This window comes from Phalacrocorax carbo, chromosome 3, assembly GCF_963921805.1.
Source record: "Phalacrocorax carbo chromosome 3, bPhaCar2.1, whole genome shotgun sequence".
Taxonomy (NCBI): domain Eukaryota; kingdom Metazoa; phylum Chordata; class Aves; order Suliformes; family Phalacrocoracidae; genus Phalacrocorax; species Phalacrocorax carbo.
Window position 1 is genome coordinate 21,037,692 of NC_087515.1, and position 22,760 is coordinate 21,060,451.

General features: G+C 35.7%; 1 protein-coding gene across 1 annotated transcript in view; it reads right to left on the reverse strand.

Moving 5' to 3' along the window:
* CAMKMT (calmodulin-lysine N-methyltransferase) overlaps positions 1-22,760 on the reverse strand; it is a 218,679-nt gene that overhangs the window by 180,928 nt on the left and 14,991 nt on the right. Inside the window, exon 3 of the mRNA XM_064446093.1 lies at positions 22,394-22,458. Within this exon, the coding sequence (XP_064302163.1) occupies positions 22,394-22,458 (65 nt within the window). The remainder of the gene's footprint in view (positions 1-22,393; positions 22,459-22,760) is intronic.

The window sequence follows — 22,760 nt, forward strand, 5'->3', positions numbered from 1 at the left end:
AAACGAGAGATGACATACAGTGGTCTTAAAAAACTTCTGCTTTCACCTCCCCCTCTAGCTAGATAATATCTTCCAGAATCTGGTTCCCTGGAAGTGCTGGAAAATCCCCTATGCTTACTTTATCGGAATAGTGCAATATAGTGGGCATAAAGGGCAGGGCCTGCTAACAGGGGGCTCTAGGAAAGAGCTGTGTGCGACAAGGCTGTGAACTGTCCTGTGCCAGGCAGCTAGAGCCACCTCTGAAAACGAGGCAACCCATTCCCCAAAAAAACTTCAATCAGCCAAAGGATCACACAGTGCTTCTGCTCAGGCATCTTTTAAAGAGTGGCAGCCACAGGAGGAGACACGTGGAAGATGATGTTGCTGGAGACACGTGCTTAGAAGAAGAGCAGAGCAGATATACCCCTAGAAGGAGGATGGCGCATGGGTAAGCTACTCTGAAGCCACCCCCATAGTAGTAGACATTTTAAATAAAGCTGTTAAAACTTGCAAAGTGAGAACGTACATGTCATGTCTAAAACTCAGCAGTAATCATGCTTCTTGATGCAGTCTTCATATGGTTTACTTATTCGCACATATAACTGCACTCAGTGCACAGTGAAAAGCATTGAACTCAAAACATTAACTCATAGGTGAGTATCTTGCTTCAACTTGATGACAATGTGAACAACTCACTGAGGACCTACATCCATGCTTCTGGCTTGAATTTTCAAAAAAAATCCTAACGTTCTGAAGTTACCACAGTTCATTTTAAATGTTCTGTTTGTTTCGTATGGGGGACGGACAATAAAGCAATAAATAGCATAAATTTTATCTACGATTTTGACTGCTATAATAAAGAACGTTTTCACTAAAAACCCACCACACCTACTAGAAATTCTGAGGAGAAAAAAAACCTATCCATTTTTCTTTTTGGTACGTTCATGCCATTTTACAATGCTCTAGTACCAGGCTTTAGGGTGCTGTTCAGATTAACCATGACTTGAATAGAAATTCATTCTTTTTCTTTGCTGAATGAATGCCATTATTTGGCTGTGGGTTATAAGTACAGTTATATTTCTAAGAATTTTATTTCTGTCTATAACAGCTCAGGAATAGGAATATTACTTATGTTCCATTTCATAGTTCTGAAAGTGTTCTGACCCCACATAGAAATTTGAAGACTTTTTCTGAATAGGGCCTTCTATTCACATAATGATTTTTTTTCTGTATTATTTTATTAATACAAATATACTTCACCTAGTGAAAGCAGGTCTTACATAATATACAAGAGGCATCTTATTACATTGCGATAACTTTAAATAGAGCCTTTTGACTATGAACTTATTTTTTTCTACTTAGGTGGATATAAACTATGTGGACAATGAGAAACAGCATCTTTTAAAATGACCTGATGATATTTAAATAAAAATAAATTAAGTAAATATTTTCAAATCCAAATAAAATACCCACAAAATACAGGCTTGAATAACAAAGCAGTGAAATAGATTCTCTCACTTCACAGGATTTCATAAGTGTTTGATAGCTTAATTTTTTTTTATGAGTGTCCATTTAGAGTTAAGTCCAGGTCTAATACTCTGTCAGAAAGGTGAGCGCTATCATCTTACTACAGCTAGAATACATTTGTGACTCAGAATCTGTTTTTTCCAGTGGTTTCAGAAAAGCAATAAATTTGTGGCACCTTACAATTCCTGTAACAACAGCAGATGTTTGCCAAGACTTGGGACAACTTTTCCAAAACAAAATATTATTTCACAATCAGCCAGATTATTAAACTAATAGCTGAGATGCTGTGTGTCAGGTTAGCCTTCGGTTAGTTTGCTAAACATTTAGCATTCATATTCCCAGGCCTTCAACAGCAGAATTCTCCTTCAAATCTGCTCTCATCTGGGTTCATTGTTTCACACTGACATTGCCATGAATTCAGCTCACCCTCACTTATTGTCACCTACTAGTGACAGGATGCTGAGGGAAAAGTGTTTGCTTTAGCAACTGTTAACAATCTGCTCTCCATTTTGTCTCCATGGAAGTTCCAAGCACAAGTGGATAGTTTAGCCACACCAAGACATACCATGCTCAAGAATAAAATAACTTCACGTCACCGAAATCCAGAATAAACCTCATATCACCAATGTAGTGTTAAAAGGCAGGCATTCTTTATTTACAGCGCCGGATGTACAGGGGTTCGCTCCTCCTAACGTGCATACCTTACACACCCTTCCCATGTGATTTATATAGACCAAAAATATACATATTCATTTTATCCATACATATTCAGTATTATTCTCTTTGGTGATTGGCACAAACTTGCTTGCGCAGACTCAGTTGTCGTTTCCCATTTTTCTTTTTTGAGTAGGTGGTGTTACTTGAGTAGGTGGTCCATGAGTTGGTGGTTGTGATCTCCCCCTGCCAGAATTACCTTTTACCTACTTGGTTCTTAATCTTGGCAGTCCTGGTCAGTTTTCTCGGTCCACTACACAAAACCACATTTTGTCATCCTCTTCTGACAGAAACACAATGTCTATTGTTTCATTCACATTAATTATTACCTAGAGACTAAAATACAGATCAACAAGTACACTGATTTGTATACTCCATGTCCCCAGACTTAATGTCCAGTTGGATAGGGCTGTACAAGGAGTATAGCAACATCCATGGTTGGTTAATTCCATCAACCTGGTTACACACACATGGGAAATTTAAGGTACCATTAAAAAAAAAGACAACTCCTTACGAGTATCACTGAAATGCCCAGTGCTACCAGAAGGCACAACTCTACACATAACATTGAGGGGGAAGGTCCACTCTCCAGCTTGTACTGGCTCTCCAGAAAGAGCTCCCTGAGCAGCCTCATCACAGGATAAGACCTAAGTGAGAACATGAAACAGCCAAGAAATAGAAGGACATGAGCATGATTACATCAGCAGTGCTGCCTGAAGTGTTTAGTTCTGCCATCCCCCTTGATCTAAACTTTTAGTCCTGCCTCTTCACTTGCTGTTCATATTCTTTTACTGCCTGAGCCTGGTGATGGGGCAGAATGGAAATGAGAGTCTGGGGGAAGGATACGAAGGGCGGTTTTCACCTTCGGCAGCAGAGCCATTTTAGATGGGCTTAAAAATGTTTGTGAAATCAAACTCAAACTATTATGGAGTTTCATTCTTTTCCACCAGCTACTACGAGTGATCCTGTGACGTTAACGCCCACAGAGCCAGGTGCGTTAATAAGTCACATCCCATAGATCTGTCCTCAAGAGAGAAAGCAAAGCCTGAATAAAGCCAGAAGTACTATGGATTATAAGATGCCTTTTCTCTGAGCACTGTGGAGAGGAAAGAGGACCACTTGGATGCAAGAGTGTTTAAATGCTGAAAGTTAAGATACCGATAAATCTAAAATTTTCAAAGTTATCTTTAGGACAGTAGCAGAGGGACTTTCACAATATAAATTGTTAAGGCCATCAAATATGCCATCTCTAAACAATGATATACACTCCATATGCACTTACATACCGATAACAAGTTAGCTGTAAATAGAATAACACCTCCCTTTTAAAGAAGCACTTAACTATTTTAAATTTTTAAATCCAGAATGGAATAATGTAATTATCCAGATGAAATATTATATTATTGCCAGTTGGAAAAACATGCTAAATATTTTCCTAAGGTCATTTTTTGCTACCTGATGCATTTTTTATTTAAAATATTACCTTACGTTAATAAAAATACACAAGTGATGGAATCATAAATTTGAAAAAGCAACCCGCAAAATATATTAGTGCATCAGCAGCAATCCTGTTAACTGAAGCATCATTTAAAAGTGTCATTGGCTCTTACAACACCAGTTGCAATCCCTTACTAATTTAACATTACAGCTTCATTTCTTGTTCTAATCTCATCTAATTTACCCTTCTTATTTCCTTGCTTCTGGATATGCTAGGTTTGCCACCCAATGAGTTTATTTCGCTAGTCATTCACTTTTAACAGTAAACCCAAACTATTTGAGGAGAATAATCTCCCTGCAAATCCAACACAGGATAAAGAGCTCTTATTTATCGAGCATTTTGTGCCTTGAATTGAAGCATTATTGCGAAGAGTGAGCAATAAACAAAAACACCTCAGGGGCCTGGGAGGAGCAATGTAACCAATTACATTTAATTAAATCAAAGGATAGTAGCCCTAGGGTTGAATGAGCTGAAGAACAAATTTGCATTAACACCTAGCAGCGAAACAAGTAGTTCTTGGTTTAGTTTGCAAGTACAATTGTTGCCATCTATTCTCTGCACTGAAGGGGGGCCATTAGCTAAATTCTTAGGAATTGTTTGTCCACTGATGAGGGGCTGCCTTCTCAACATTTCACCTTGTCACACATGAAAATTGCCTACTAAAATAAATAGCCTCTTCTGAAACCCAGCAAACAACATTAGTACCTGACTCAAAAGTTTGCAATTCTGTAACACCTTTGTTCAGAGTCAACAAAGAGAACAATGCCAGGGCTCACACACCTGAGAGAAGTGGAGACCCTCCAAGCCCCATTTGGGTGGGTGGAGGGAGAAGTGGGGAGAATTAAAGTTAATCTGACCACAATGAATTCTTTAAATTAAAACATACAGGATAATGATTACCTATGGCACTTTAAGAATGGATACAAACATTGAGCCTTTGGTATAATGAGAAGACTTCCTAACACCACAGTAATTACCAGTGCAATGCACCTCAAGCCTTTCTCTCCACTGTTTGGGGGTGGGAGTGGTGGGAAAGATCATGGAAGTCGGGGAAGAGCAGGGAATAGAAATGACTAAACACAGAGTATGAAAATGATAGATATATTAAGAGCAATGAAATACAGAAATGTCAAGAGTCCACAACTCTGCATTTACCAGACTATGATTCTGTGGGGGAAAGTAGGAGGGAAAGACTACAAATGTTTAATCAGTTATAAACTACTCTTTCTTGAATGTTCATTGCATGGTCATGCTAAAAGACAGAGTTTACATGTAAAGAGGGTGATTTTTTTGAAGGTGTCTATGAGGCATTTGATAGAGTAGCAATGGCCAGAATTCTTTTTTTAATTATTTTAAAGACATATTTTCAGGGATTTATAAGTACAATAATTTCAAATACTTACAGATTTGAAGTTATTGTCCCATACCTCATCCCAGACACAAAGTATACCTTAATTTACATCCCCCCAAAGCACAAATTAGTTTATCCATTTTAGGTTATACAACAAATGAAAAGGAACGTAATGGTTTCAAAACACTTTGCCCTAAACCTCAAGCTAAAAGGCTGAATTATTAAAATAAATTTTTAGGCAATCAGTGTCCATTGTGCCCTAAACTGGCAACAACCAAGATTCTCATTTTGAAAAATACTGAACATGCGTACATAATATTTTCTTAGCTCTTGTTCCTTGAATATTAAGATGGGGAGTACAGAGAACAATAAAAGACTTTTGTAAAGGCCTACATGCTCTGATCTCAGTCTTTTCGGGAAGTTAGCTGTTCCCCTCTTGACCTATTAATTTTCTTGCTTTGGAAGAAATTAAACTGCAGTCTTACTCTGCAAAGTGACCATATAGAAATATAATTCTATTCTTACCACACAAACTTGCTGCCTTTATTTACTCATAGCTACATTTACCTCTCATAATGACAAATAAGGATATGCTTTAGTGCCCTTTTATACAGTTAGACCTAAAAAGCTAAAGAAGATCAAATAGCTTGCTTTTAATAAGTTTGTTAATGTCTTCATCCTGTTAAGTGAGGTAGTATCCAGCCTAAAGGAAATAAGAAAACTCTGTTCCAGAACAAACATCTATCCTAGATGTGCTTTCACACTATAACTACTTCAGTCTAACCAACTCAGCAACTGAAATAAGCAGTTCCTCCCTCTTCTGACATAAATGGTGACCTTCTTTGTGTCAGATCTCGTGATAAGGAGGATATATAGAGTGTGAGATGGGTTTGTTAATCTGAAAAAATACCCAAACCAAACACAACAATCATTCTCAAGGTCAGCTATTTTTTCAGTAGATCAACCAATGGATCCAACTGACTGACTGGTATCACCTAGGTTACATACTACTTATACCTTCCAGTGTGTTTAAAAAGATGAAACAATGCTGTATGCATATTAAAACAGTCGTGATTTTGTTGTGTTTTTTTTTTTTTTAAGCTCATGGCTGGCGTGTTAATCAAAATGAATACAGATAGGTTTGAGGTATGGCATTTACAAAAAAAAAATCCTTTACTGGTGAATTCTCTAATTATGTCAACTTTATTTATGAATGAAACCGCACAATGGTAAGAACCTGTGAAATCAACAACCATTTCTGGATGTTCAGAAGTTTGACACGGAGCCTACTGCAGCCATCCACTACTGCAGTATTGAAACTTTTGATTCACCTACACAGAGAAAGCACTATTCTGGAACTAAGTCTCCATACATATGTATAACAGTGAGTAAGTGTTTTCTGGATGACTATAGTGCACTGTCTCTGAACATGGCTCTTGCTCAGCAACAAAATTTTCTGGAGTGTGAGGTAAGTCAGGATTCTTTTTAGACCAAAGGAATGAAAGCAGGATAAGGAAGCAGATAGAAGTACAGCAAAAACAGTCTGACAAGTGATTGCAGGCATAAGAAATGGTGGAACAAAGGAAGAAAGTGATAGATGGTCTACATGAAAAAATTAGAACAGATCATAAATGGGACGCACCATCCATAACAATTTACCTCCAGCATTACTCTGCCACATAAACCTCAAAACAAGAAGTCCTCACAGTGGTCAATCTGATGATGCAATAGCTCTGTGAATTCACAGCACAGAACATATACATACCAACTACCTTTCTAAATACTTTTTCACAAGATCTAAAAGGAACCACACTGTGACAGAACATTCCAGATGCATAGAGTGATCAATTTACCTGCTGATGAGCAGCACAAATTCAATCTGCATCCTGAATACCTACATATCAGAGAGCTACTGCTAGCAGCACAATTAAGGTTTTATATTAGTCCAAACACAAGGCTGGAAGAGGTGGTGCCGAGACTGTTTCCAAACAACTGCTAACTACTCTTGAAGATCTGCTAAAAAAGACATTTTCTGAAACAAGTACATGTTAAGTTTGAAGCACGCTCTTAAAGGCGAGATTACTTTTACGATTTCAAATGTGAATCCCAATTCTCTTCTTCGAAAAAATACTACTTGTTTTAGTGTACTTCCGTTTGTTAAAAATACATTTTTCTCAAAAGCATCCAATATTGGAGGAACTTTTTAATTCTGTTTTTGAGGTCAACATACTTATTTGCAGAGATATTTTGTGGTTTTCCTGTCTCAGTCTTACCCATTCTATACTATTTTCAGATCTTTTGTGTTCAAATGTTCTCAAAAATGAGTTATTTTAATTTGAATTCATTATGTCATTTTTGATATGCTTCTGTTTACCTCGGTGGAAAACTGAAATGTGCTGCCTAATTACATGTTTGCTTTATCATTCTAATTGAATTGTTAATTAATTGATCTCAGCATCCTTTAAAGAATATTCATAACACTGACATAAGTAACATAGAAGGGGACAATAATCTGAACTTCCACTGTGCAAAAAATAAGTGGAATGGATAAGTAAAATTTTCCACTCCGGATGACTTTGTTCTGCTATTCAACTGTGTCTACCACTGCATGTTTCATGCTACACTCCTGATATGTTTAAATGAGAAAAAAAAAAAAATCAACAGTTCAATTTCAAAACAATACACAGATCTTGAGTTAAATGAATATAAATTTTCTGTGTCTTTACATATGGTAAACGATAGTAAATAGTGACAAACTAAATGAAAGCACTTTAATTCCCAATAACTAAAAGACATCCATTTAAAAAGATGTTAATTAACCCTGCAGGGTACATGCGGGATTTGAAATGAGTCCAAACAATGTCCAGCTTAATGCTAAGAACTTATAAAATGAGCTATCAGGGCCTATTAGTGCATTGTAATGGCTTAGATACTTGAAGAAATGACCCTAAAATCTCTATTCTGACCCGACTTTCAGAAATGGGGCAGAAGATTGACCTTCACACAATATAATCAGCAAAGGATCTAAAAAATTTATCTCTCTGTTATGTGAAACCGCAGTTTTATTTACTCAGGCATGTTCACTTAGGAGTTAAGGTCCACTCAAGCATCATTTCAGGGTTAAAGGTTATAGTATAAAGCCATTATGTTTTCAAGCAGAGTAGCATGCTACCATTTGTCTTGCAGTAATATCACAATCAAACGTTACCTTTTTAGCTTGGCCCAGCGGTGAGTTTAAGACCCTGGCATATACATTGTAAAATAGACTGGTACTTGCCACAAGTCGTTCAAACTGCATTTGCTAAACTTCAGATTGGTGTATACTTGGTGTATGCTATTATCTATAGACACGCAGTTTCGAGACAGTTTATGTTCTGTGATCTTGTAGAAGGTCTGTTTATATAATATTTAGGTTGATTCTATGTTCAATATACAATCAATGTACACAACAAAAAAAATCAATACTTGGCTTTCAGGTTCGGTTTCACAATAGGGGTGGATGTCTTTGTGTCAGAAAACTGAATAAAGTAACTTTCAAAGTAGATATAAGGACAATAAGGATTTCTAAAGTTCTCAGTCAACACTTGTTTAAAATTCCCTGCTATTGTTTACCAGCTCCTAGTATTCATTACATACCTATTCCAAATTAAGAACATCCCTTTATCAAAAGCTTACTAAATTAAGGCTCTGTGCAACAATGAAGTCTAACTTTGATCACGAGAGAAACAGTGTTTATATGACTATTCTCAACAACAAACTAAAAGTTTGTTAAACTGAACACATTTACACTAGATACAATAAATCGAAAGTGCTTACAGTGCCAGCAACACGTACCGAATATGCTAGCAAGGTGGGGTTTTAAATATTTGGATTTCATGCCTCTTAGAGAGATGGCATAGGTTGTACATACATTTTTTTTCTCAAGTGTAATATACAACCCATGCACACTTTGAGGCTAGGTAGGTCTTGAGGAAAACAGATAGCAACATTACGTTTTGCTACTCTTTAGAATTTGACTCTTACATGAATGTCAACAGTTAGAAGAGTGACAATTTTTTTTCTAACCATAAGTTTTTGCAACTTTGTAACAAAAGGTACAAAAACTAGATGCTTCCTAAAACAACAGAAGCTTAATTTTATATATTTTTTGGACTCACGCAGGGATACTGAAATCTACCACCAACTGCTATACTACTGTATGCAATTTGAGCACCATGCACTAGTAATGCACTTCAAAATAGAAATATATATATTTCTTAAAACATAACAGCATTATGAATCACAGGATGATTCAGAGTGTAAGGGTTACACATGCATATGAAGATGTATAATACTTTCAAAAAACCATGATTGTTTCTGGGTACATTTTCTGCAAAAGCATGCCAGTTATCTCAGCAAGTGCTACTTCACGGCATGAAGGATGTTCAGTTTTGTGATCCGAAGTCTGTGCATAGAATTGTTACAGCACAAATTTGTATACAAAATTACAGCAAGCATTTCCATTAAAGTCAGATCAAGGTTGTAAAATAAAATACTTGATTTAGGAAATTACAAACTTAGTTCGGAAATGCCACTATACCCTTAGCACAGCTGTCTTGCACGTATGCCTTAGGAAGTGACATGTACCTAAATACTGCCACATAATATACCTCACAGTATATAAATATACGTGAATGAAATTTACAAAATCTACAAATTACGATATATATACATACAAATTATTAAATATGTATCTACAAAATATTAAATATATTAATATGAAAGTAATAATACATATAAAGCATTAGCTGTATTACTTCAGTATTCTTTTTTGGAAGGGTACTTCTGGAATATGAAGTACTCAATTTGTTTTGTTGTCTGCTTCTATGCTATCCTAACATTCAAATTCCCAATTCAAAAAGAGGAGGAAGAGTAAAATTTACTACTCATATCTATGCCAACTTGCAATTATCAGGTCCCTTATTATTCAGCACTGACAAAATTCAATACTTACCAGATTCTCACCTCATTCAAATTAAAATATTTTGGGGTTTTTTGTAATCAATTTTAGAGAGAAGACAATGTTTCTCACTCATTTGACAAGACCTGCTGAAGACAATGAGATTTTTTATGTTACTAAGGCAAGTCAAATTTGACTTGTACTAAAAACAATCGAAAAAATATGACACTAATTCAAAAGCTGACAATGCTTTCAAACATTTGGGGAAAGATGGCACTCTGCAGTTCTAGTTTCATCATCTTACAATATTTATGTCACCAATAAGATCTTATTTTAGGCAGGCTATAAGTAAACTGTCAGGTAAAATAAATCTTTGACAACATCTTACTAAAAAACCCCTGTTAAGGAAACAGGTTTTCTTCTTCCATATATATAATGTGGGAAAAAAAAGTATATGTGTAATAATTATATACAGACATGTACACACACCTCTATATATATACACGCACCTCTATATACATTTATATGAATACACACACATTAAAAAAGTCCACGTCAATTAGACTGATTTACTTAAAAATCACAGGATAAACTTTCTGATCGGTACATGTCTATTTCTCATTTTGGAATAAGAAACATTTTGCAATTACAAATCAAATCCCTATATTTATATGCTCAGATTTGTAAAAGGATCTTACATGGTATAATTGGAGTCATCATTTTCAGGATTCTGCCTATTTGTTTTTGATAGTTCAGGCTCAATTTTTACAGCAGTTGTACAGAGCCCTTTAAATGCCAAACTTAGACAAATCTGCTTATTCTTAAAACAAAAAGCAAAGACACGATATATGAAAACACAGAATTTTCATTAATTGTTCTCACTCATCAGCAGTTCAGTCTGACTCTAGATCAGCCTTGCAGAACTATCTGGCATAACATCTTCCCCTTCTGTTAGGCTGTCATTTACCCTAACAAACAGTAAAACATGTGGCTGTGTACTTTAATACCAAATATTTACCATATCATTTTCTGAAGAGCACATAAATAGAATCCTCAAAAGAAAATGCTATAGTAATTATGAGGAAATACATATTTGAAATAATGAGAATCACAGCAGATTTAAAGCACTTAGATTATCTCTATCAATTTTCATTTGAAATCATCTATATTGTTGTGTTGTATGTACTGTCAAGAAAACTAAATATTTGGAATTCTGTATTATATATGTTGATTGTTATCACAATTACTTTTGCCTGCCAAAGGAAAGTGTGAGTTATTATAACTTCTGGAGGTTAATACAGAAGACATGCATGCAGCTGCTACATTATGCAAACATTTACATTGTAAAGCATTTATCAGAAAAAAAGATTGCAATGAACAAAGTATCTGCTAAGTAGTTGATCTTGAATATGTATTTAATATCACCACTATAATTTAACTTTTTTCAATGCTAGATATGACAGCATGTTTCTAATTGTGGAACTGGAAAATTCAATGGGCAAGGGAAGGATAAATACTTCTTTTTAACAGGTATTTGAAAATAAGGAAAAGAATTCAACAGGAAGCTTAGCTGAGCAAACATTTAGCAGGTATTATTTGGAGAGCTTCCAAAAGCTGTCTGTCGCTCCCTTGATTCATGATTCTAGTTTCTTAGTGTATACCTGCGGGTTTTTTTCCTTAAAGTTATGATAAATTCAAAGACAGTATGTTTTACTGTCCATTTAGAAACTAGATGGGAGATCCTCGCTTTTAAATGCCAAACCTGTATGACCATTTTATTCCTGTGTATCTTTAAGCATTTTGTTGGTTCTACTGCCTTCCTGAGTAGCTATACATCTTCAAAAGGTAGCTTAAAATCATCGGAGGATGTTGCCTTTTGCTACTACTACCATTTAAATGTTATTACTTTTAAGTCAAGGCTTACAAAGCTGTTCTAATTTTAATGCCCAACTTTTATACTAAGTAAAAAGTCTGCTTCTTCATAAGAAAAGTATCAACATTTGCTAAGAGTGTGCCTACATACAGCAAAGGATAATTAAATTGCTGTGTGCATTTGCTCCTTCATAAATCCTTTAACTTGACAGCTATATGTCAGAGTTTTGTTTCAAAAAACAATGTAAACTGTGTTTTACCAAACCTAAATAGAGATCAAGAAAGTGACAAATGTCTTACCACCAAAAAAACCCCCAAACAAACTGAAACAAAAAGCATAACCTTCATCTTATACCTTAGACCCATGGATTTCCAACCTTTTTCAAAGATTATTATTGAACTAAAAACAGAGGCAACAAAACCAGCCCTTGTTATTAATTCGCATCCCCACCCATGAAAGCAATGCCTACTAAGTGGTCAAAGAGAAAAACATTAGAGTTCATAAATGCCGATAGTTCACTGCTGCTTACTAAGTAAGTGCACTAGTCCAACCAAAACCAACCAATCGAAAACCACCCACATAAAAATATCTTCTCAGACAAACTATGATTAAAACATCTTCCTCTTTAACCTAGAAAATAATGTTAGAATTCACTCAGATTCACCTGTAACTAAGCCTCTCTCACAGGAGATGAACACCCATTCCTCATAGCGAATTTATATTAGTTAGTTTTCAACAGAAAATCTAATGCATTATTTTAAAAGTGGATTATGGTTGTTGACAAAATTATAAAATTCTTAGTAGTAATAAAAAGACTTGGTTTACCTGGCTAAGCTCATTTTTAGCAGAGTCTAAAGGAAACAAAAGGAAATAATATTTTCTGCTTTGGGAACATCCAATTAAATAAAAAATAAATCTACGAATTGCCTCAAATTGCCACAATTTCAAAATGAGAACCAATATACAGCAAAAAAGGACCCTGTATACAAGCTGCTTAGCCATCATATCTTTTGTTGCAAAGGCATTCCAGTATTTCTAGCCCGGCAGAATTTATATTAGAGTGCTGATTCATAAAATGGCTTAAGAGTATAGAGTGTTTTAGCTTTGTGAACAGGTAAAGTTCATGGAACTGGGTACATGCTTACAGTGAGGCATGCATAAAGATGGTCTTTTCACATTCTAAAATCATATCTACTGGCAGAGTGCAGTGGAACTTTTTCCTGGCATACTGTCACGAGGGATTACCCAATACATTCAGTAATATTGTTTCTTGTCTTACTGTCCAAAAAGGAGTTCCAGCAAATGAGCACATAAAAGCTCTAAGCCCATTCCCTTTGCTAATTCAGGTGTGCTGGCCTCCCCTACTTCCATGAAGGTGACTCTTACAACCACTAGACTTGTGTCTGAAAACAAATAAATTCTACATAAAATCTGCAGCTGCCACATGGGAGGGTAAAAAAAAAAAGAAAAAAAAAAAGAAAAAAGTTATTCCTTCCATACTTTTTGTCGGGCACAGTTGAAGCATCTAAATAAAGGAAAAGATTTAAGATTCTGAATGCATCAGTTTGAACTGAAACTCCAAAGATGGGGAGAGTTAATGACACACAAATCTTGGAGTGCCACCTGCGGTAAATTCCAGCCCATGTCACTACATGTGCAGAAACACCTCCTTCAGTGAAGAAGGATTAAATTTTATTGTCATGGCATCTGAAGTTCAGTTCAGCAATGCCCAAATCTCTTTTCCGACACAGCTCTAAGTCCTTCACTTTAGGTAACCCAAATGGGAGGCATTTAAAATGAGCAGGCACTCCTGAAAATGTAGTACTGCACAATTTAACAAAGAGCCTACAATAAAACTATATGTGGGAGAGGTTAGAAGTCAGGTCTCCTAGTGGCCCTCAACATACCACCACTTTAACTTGTCTTGGTTCTGTCTCCCATTTCTACCTCAAGAGCAGCTCTGTAACAAATCAATCCAGAGGCTTACGAGAGTTCCTACCTGCAAAATGGATCTAATATTTATTTCACAGATGTGACATTGCACAGATCTCTTAACACCAAAAAAGCGCTTTTGAGAGTATCATGCGATACTTACCCTCTTCTGAGCTGATATAAAACACACATTTAAACAAGGGTAAAAAACACTACCTTAAAATACCAGAAATGGCCTAAATAAAAAGGAAAACCTAGACATTGAATTGGAAAAAAAAAAATCTAGATAGTGAAATGCACATTCAGCCAGCACTAGCGTGGATGGAAAGAAAGAAAATTTAATTCACAAAGCACAGGTCACACTTCCACAAAAAATATCCATAGATAAGGAGTTGATGTTCAAAAGTATAACAGGCTCGAATTACTTTCTTTTTAGTCCTGAATATGACCTGTAGAATTCCATTTCTCAGGTGCAAGAAGCACAAACACATATGAGTACTCCCAAATTAGCAAAAAAAGCCCCTGTCACATTACATTCTGTCACATTTACCGTGTCGGAAGGTGGGAGGTAGAGTGTATTAGGGTAGAGGGCTATTACAATCCTGTTCTAATCTTTGCTAGACTACCAAACACATCACAAAACCAATACACAGCTCAGTGTAGCTAGAGTTCTCCAGGAGAGCAAAGAACTACAAGACAAAATTATACATAGAAGCTTAGATATGATACATCTGTATTACAAATTATTAAAACAATGGCTTTCAGGAACTGAATAAAATTTTAAGACAGAAAATCATCAGGTGACTTTCAGTACAGAAGACAATAATGCATTCTATAATTAAGTATAATATTTCATTCAACTCATCCTCTCCCTCATCTTCACATAATTAAAAACTAAAAAAGATTCATGTTTTTCATTCTTTTGTTGCATATTTCATGATAAAGTATAACAACAAAAAATAAATTAAAATCTGTAATTAAAAAACTATTCACCAGAGCAACAAGATAAGAAGCTTGTGTATAAGGCGGCAGCAGTAGATGTCTTACATCAAAACTTTAGAAAGTCTTTTGACAAAGCCTAAATAAAATTTGGTTAAGATAGGTGCAGAGCTGATCTAGAAAACTGACTCTGGAGTTACATTTGTACAGAGAAAACAAAGAACAGGGACTGTCCTTGCTACCTCCACACTACAGCCACTGATGAGACTGTATTACAATCAGAGAAATGGCACATCTGACATGTAAGTCAGATCTCACCAGCAACTTTGTGTGGTATTGACCAAAAGGTAGCTACTCAAGGATGTACTCCAAGCATGGCATTTCCTGAACATGTTTTACACCTCATGCCTATACTTTTGTGAAGAGCAGCACTGACAGTATGGCTAGAACATGGCAGGTAAAAGGAATGGTGAAAACAAAAAGAATTATTACAATGAAACACGCAAGTTCCAAACTGCAACAACCTACTGCACAGCAAGCTAAACAAAACTAATTTGAAAGTATTTATTTTAATTATGCTCAAATTTGAAATATGCTAAGAGAAAACTCTACAATGCAACAAAAGACTAAGCTTAATTAATAACATAGTACATAACATAGTGGATGCTTACCATTGTCATCCTACCCTATCTCAATTAAAAAGGTGATTGAGGTAAGTTATCTAATGTAAAAGTAAAATCCATGAAATGAACTCAAATAATTCACACTCTTCTTCTACCAATCTAATTTAAGGTGTTATGCCCTATCTTCAAATTATTTTAATTAATTTAAATTGAAAGATCCAACTTCTCATGATAATCCATTTAGAATACATGGAATACTTTCAAAAATGCTTCAGATTGCTCAGAAGGTCAACACCCATGCATTAGAAGGTCAACACCAGTGCATAAAGTCAGACCAGCATGAGTAGTACTCTTAGAAACATGCCAACAATTTTTATACAGATTAAGACAACAGATGTGACGCAAAAACTCAGCTAATCAGCGTGCCAATGTACAAAACACTACTCAGCAATACAGAAAACTGCAGTTGCTCTAACATATTCATATATTTTTACCTAAAGGTTTTCACTGGAATATCGTGAGCAGGAGAATCAATTATTACAAAAACTTCCAACATATCAAGGAAGAAAGAGTGTACTCAGAAGAGCTCAGCTGGTCTCCCTCAACTCCTACTCCTCTGAGCTGGTGCCATGTTTCAAAGTACAGGCACTGAGTTAGGTTATGTTGGAATACGTAGTATAAAAAAAACAAAAAAACCCAAAAACAAAACAAAAAAAAAACCACAAAGAACAACCAAACCTTGAGAGGAAACAGATGACTGATCACAGTTACGATTATTCTTTTCACATCTAGGCTCCTCATAAACAGAAGACTTTAGTGAGCGGGGAAAAGCAGAAGATGGCAGGGACAGCACTCTAAAACAGAGAAATCACTGGTGCTCCATGAGAGAACAGTTCCATAAAAACAATTCTGGTACCAAGAATAATTTAAAAGGTACCTGCTTCTCCCCATATACTTATTTTCTGCTCCATTCCATAAGCTTTATTCCAGTTATGTCAATGTGACTGCTTGGGATGATGCTGTAAACCGAATCAGTGAAGCGAATTGGATGGGGAGGGGGAGTGGGGATGGAAGGAAACAGCTGGCTTTTCTTAACCTTTATCATGAAATGTTTTATTTAAAAGGAAGCTGCATAGTGAATAGTAAATTGTAGGTATCATAAATACGTTATTTCATTCAAAATGACATGTATCGTTGCTATCCAAACACTCTTCCTGTCAATTTATTTTTTGTTGAAGACTTTTTCAAGAGGGTGTGAGGTTCTGACATGGTAAACAATTTCAAACTGCCACACCGGTGGAATGAGAGAAGGCTCAGAAGACAACAAGTGGCAGTTTCTTCAGGTGAGAATACCTACTGAGGCACGGAGAGGAGGAAGCATATTCAAGTTGGTATGCTTTTCACCACAGAAAAGAAGGTGTTTCCTCTAAAAAAAGGGGGCAACTTCCATGGCAGCACCTGAAAAATGCCGTCTGCTCCCTTGGTGATTCTAGGCAATGTTACATGAAATACAGGAGCACCTCTGCTGCTTTAAGGATTAGGATGCTGTCCTACACTTTTCACAAGGTAGCTTGATGGTGTCTATCCTTCCAGGCATAGGAGTACCGTAGCAGCCACAATCTCTCCATAGAAGAGCTCAGATATCTTCAAGTCATGCCGCAAGAGCTCCGAAGAAACAAGCAACTCTCTGAACTCATCCTTATATACTACTACCAGGAAAGAAGACACCCGTCTCATTCTAGTTATTTGAGAGGAAGGAAGAAAGAAGGAAAAGTTCTTTGTTTTAAAGTAGATCTTTACAATTTTTAAAATGCAAATAAAAAGAAAAAGAAGTTACAAGATTACCAGTTTCAAATAAGCATAATTTTAAAATTAATAACATCTGGAAAAAAAAAGTGACAACTAAAAGGAGAAAAATAATTAATTTCTTTTTCCTTGATATGCTCTTTCAAAAAAAAACCACACCAATGTGGACCTGAAATTTAAGAAAAATCCTTTTCTCTTATTTTCATGAAAAATATTATATGAAGAGGCAAAAATATTCTTCAAATTGCTAGCTCATTTATTGGGGGGAAGCACACACACGTTTAAAAAACCCCGAATTTTTCCAGTATAAAACTTTTTGCAGAGACAGGAATTTCTATATGTAAAATTAGCACAAACACAGTTCTAAAGACGGTGAGAAGATGTTTTCTAATGGTAGCTAAATCCAGACACTACGTCTTCAGGAAACTATGCAACATTTTCCAGCAATAAAACATTTTTTTAAAAAAACTCAAGAAAACAAGTGAATATGTAATTCTACTTTTTCTGGATTTCACATTGATTACCTGTTTTCCTGTATAAACAGAGGTGACAGAATTTAAAGCTATCCTATTTAGCTCTACCCCAAACTGAAAGCTTAAGTCTTTGCAGGATCTACTTGCCCACAGGAACAACAACTTTGGAATATGTGCCTGGGTAGCTCTGTAACTGTAGCACCCTCTGCTGCTTTTTTAGTTCCAAACATGGAGTTGAGCACTCAACAAAGTAGAAAATAAAATTAAGATGTATTGAACATGCTGTTTCTTGAAAATTATTACATTATTAACTACTGCCATGCACAGTTTACAAGAAAATGTTTTGCTATGACATATAGTATATCTGCAATCTTATACTATGTAAGCACTCTGGAATATCTTGTTTCTGTGTTACATCAGGTAGATACTAGATGAAAAACCCAAAACATGCTCTATTTCAGTGCTTAAAATTCTCCTTTACAGACACTGTAGCTTGCTTAGACTGGTGATAATTAGTAAAGCAGTTTATATTTTGGCCCTTGATCATTTCACTTAATTTAAATATATACATAATTTGAAATGATTACTGCAGGGATATAATTATACATGCATTTCAGTCGTAACTGCTTTCTCCCACTAGAAAAGGCAGGGGAAGGTGATACTCTCAAAAGCTCATTCTTGCAGAATTTTCCTTGCTTTTTGGACAGTCTGTTGCAGAAGAGATTTTTCTTCTGCAAGGATGAGTATGGCATGTGGCTCCTGCAGCCAGCTGATGCTATCCCACGATGCCACCACTGAACCTTCTGCTTGGGATCCATTAGTTCTTTTAAAGGACTTAAGACTAGTGACGGTCTCAGGATGTACCATCTTTTTAACAGATGGCACACTGTTGTCTAAAATGCACAGACTAATCCTTTCCTTCATTCCAGCCCTCTTTGCCTTGCCTCCTGTTTATGCATAGAATTAAAGCTGAATGAAGTGCATTTAGCATTGCATCCTGCCTGGGTGGAGAATTCATTTGGAGTTTTCACATGGAAACTGCTCTCTTACAAAGGATGAACAGGAGAGGAAAAATTTCCATGTTTTTCTGGGAAAGTGAAAACCAATTGTAATTTGTAGTGTGACTTTTCATTGACAGTAGCAACCATAGAGTGAAAATGCACCTTCAGAAATCTTTTTTAAAAAGACAGAATACAAGTGTAGGTAGCAAGTTTTTTACAAGACGTTGTGCAGCGGCAACTTCCAGAGTTAACGCTTGGGAACCTGCAATATGCTATTTACATCTACTGCAGTTGGCTCCACTTTTGTCCTTACTGGTCTTACTGGTATAAGGCAGCATTTTTGGAAGCAGTCACAAGTATTCCTTAAAAGCCGCTTATTGATATTTTATATAATGCTGCCAGCTAGTGGCACATCTTGCACTGGGTTGGTATCTACTGGGAGTGTAGAGAAAGTGGTATTAACTAGAGATGCTCTACCACTCTTCTTTTGATGGTGCATGGCAATGAAGCTGTTAAAGACCATAAGCAGAAAGATCAAAAAGTGAAACAAAAAGACCATGGAAATGCTCCCTGAAAGAGCTTGTTTTAACACAAGGTACCCAGGAACATTACTAGAACAAACAAAAAAACTCTTCCCAAAACAATACAAACCATGTTATTTGAAACAAATTATTTTGTTTAAAAAGGACATAATATGCCACGTTTCAGGTTTTTATGAAATCTAATCTGTTTAATATACAATTATTTCATAATCTAATAACCTCTAGCAAAACATTAATCTTCTTGATAAATACTCAGTATGGCAGCCAAAACAAACACACAGAACACTAAAACATTTAACTGTTTTCTGATAACTCAGTCCAAATCATTTAAGTGAAGTTTAGTGCCCAGTAAATAAATTCTGACTATGCAGTGTGTGCCAAAAGAACATTAAGGTCTAGAATTATACAATGGGTCCCCTCACAGAGCATGCTACTGTAGATGGGACTGATAATATGTTCAATACTGGCTAGCTTCATTAATATTAGATTATTTCTTCTAATACCTAATACTGCTAAAGACCGTTTTAGAAATGTTTGGGGTTTCTTTTTGGGTAATTTGATAATACAACGTCCTTAAAGAACACCAGTTGTAAATTGTAAAAAATAGTTGACCTAATCTTATAAATATTAGAACTGTAGTTACCTTTAGGGGTAAAAGGAGGCAGGATTACTACCTATTTCCACTGTGGGTTAAAACAAAGAGAGCCAAGAAATATACAGAAAAAGGTCAAAGAAAGAGCCAGTTGAAATCAGTCAGGTATGATCTGAATAGAGCAGCTCAGTAAACACATGGTTGGGGGAACTTTACTATGATGGTGTAACACACACATAGTTACTCTGGCTTGGACACTGGGGACGTTTACTCCATACAGGTGGTAGCAGAAAAGTATGATTATTATCCTCCAGGCCAGTAGTGCATGCTGCCAGAATATAACTATTTTACAGTTACCCTAACAGAGCATAATCTAGAGTCTTTAGTAACATGGGCATAAATCAGCAATATGTACATCAATACAGACACTTACAGACACAGACATTTAAAAATGGGGAAAGAGTGAATCTGGCAATGACTTAGCAAACACTGTATATAATAGCACAGCATGAACCCTCAAAACAAAACTGAATCCAAAAGGACAAATGTGAATCTTTGTATACACAGGAAACAGTAAGAACTACAAATATCATATTACTTCTATGTTAGCACTGGTGGTGTGACTATTAAAGTATAAGTCTTGTTCTACCATCTGCAATCAGTAAGAAAGTAGCTGAAATACTGGAAAAAGTTAACAGAAGAGCTGACAGCATATCTATCAACAGGAAAGCATATGAAAACTTTAGAGTAAATTATTTGTGTTAACAAGGAAATTTGTGTAGATTGATCACAATCTACACAAAGAATAAAGATTAAGAAATCATGTTAGTATGTTTAACAGAGTAAAGTACACTGTCTTGATCCACTATGCGAAGCACTTTAGACAGGAAAAAAAAGGGGGGGGGGATTTTCTTTGCTGTTCAAAATAAATACCCAAGTTGTTATCTAATGAGCTAATATAACAATATTTTTTCTGGATCTGAAACCCCAGTTTGGATTTTTTCCCCAAATTTTTTCCCTTATTGAGAACAGTTTATTAGAATAAAGTAACTTGTTATAGGACTCCTAGTTTCTTATTCTGAGAATCTACAACGTCAAATCTCTCTAAGTGCCTCTCGTAATTTAAGCAAAGTATTTTCTTCCAGATCCTAAACGTATTAAATCTAAATGTTTTTATCATTCAGCTCATGATGCCTACATCTGTAGCTGATGTCAACATAGTTACAAATGTGAATTTTCTTTGTCAGCCTTAGTATTTTTAATTTGGATAGTCATATATCCCTTAGATATATTTTTCGATCAGAGAAAAGCTTTCTCTTTGGCAACAGTTAAAGAACATATCCTGAAGTATTTTGTAGCAGGACCACATAACTCTCTTCAATGTTCAGAACTGAATGAAAGCTGGCAAGTCTTAAAAAGGAGAGCACGTAGTTTATTATTATTTTTTCCTTTTGAAGGCAAAAGTTTATTAAATAAATTTACATTTTTGCTAGTGAAAGGCCAATATTTATTGAAACATAGCTTTGGAAGACTAAGACTGGAGTTCTAAGATGAAACACATATATATCAGAACAGTTTCTATGTCATTGCTTTGGTAAGGAGGGATAGATAAATGAACATTTCTTTAATATCTGGCAAACCTACAGAGACCCCCCCACAACTTTACTCTATCAGTTTGTTTGTTTGAAAATAAATCAACCAACCTGAAAAATAAGGCAGAATAATCAAGCAAGAATTATATGTCTGTAAATGTTAGTTATATAATAGTTATTACTCATCGCATCAAAAATGTTTCAATATTTTTGCTTAGCTTCTTTTCCATGATCTAGGACAGTTTTATAATTCAAGTCCATTAACAGAATAGATAATTTTACTAATAAGTATACTGAAGCAGAGCCATACTGGGTCAAACATTGAAGGTCCACTTACAGCTCATCTTGTCTCAGGTTAATGTGGCCAGTAACTGATGCTCAGACAAGAGTGAAAGATCAGGACAAACAAACCATCCTGCTGCCACATTAATTCTCCTAACATCCAGCACTTCCTAAGCCATAAGCGATGTCTTTATATTTAATAGCCACAGTGAATTTTTCTTGCACAACTTTTTCCCCTTTCCTTCCTGAATTTATCTAATGTTCTAGGATCCAAAACATTCTATGGAGAGGAATTTTGCAACTTGACTATGTGCTTTCGTTTGTTTTCCTCTGGTTTGAGTTCGCCCTCTCCAAGTATCATTGTTTGCTTCCCATCTTCTTGCACTGTTGTTCCTCAGATAGCCTGTGCTGGCCACTGGCCAACACAAATCAATGGGATAAACTAATTTTTTGTCCAATCCAGTTCAGCTGCTCTAATGTTCCCACTGCAGTCACAGAACCAAAAATAACCTGCACTGGGATGACTTAACAGTATGTCCACACAAACTGTGCTGCATAAAACAGTGTAACACATAAAACGCTATGGTAGGTAGATCCATTACCTCTGACCGCAGTGATGGTGTTCCTCAGCTAAATGAAATGGTTATTGAGGGCTTATAGAGAAATATTTTATATTGATACAATTAGACTCTATTAACATAGTACTATATTTAAATAAACAATGACTTACACACATTCCCCGTGTTGTCAAAACTTGTAAGAACATCTTTAACATTTAAGAGTCCATTGTGAAATCTGGAAGAAAACATAGTAACTTTAGCAACATATAAACAATTAAAAAAAAAAAACCCAACCTCATCTTGCCTCTTCAGAAAAGAAGTCCACTGCCTGCATTCACTTCTCACAAACCCCTTTCAGAGACAAGTAGCAAACAGGTCCTACTGTAGCTACCAAGGGAAAACAAGGGGACAATCACTAGTCTTCAAAGTTCTATCACCGAAATCCATGAACCAGGAACATGTTTCTCAGAAACTAATACTTTATCAAAAGGAAAACATTTCCAAAGCGCATAAATTTTTGTTTAGTTGTGGAGGTCA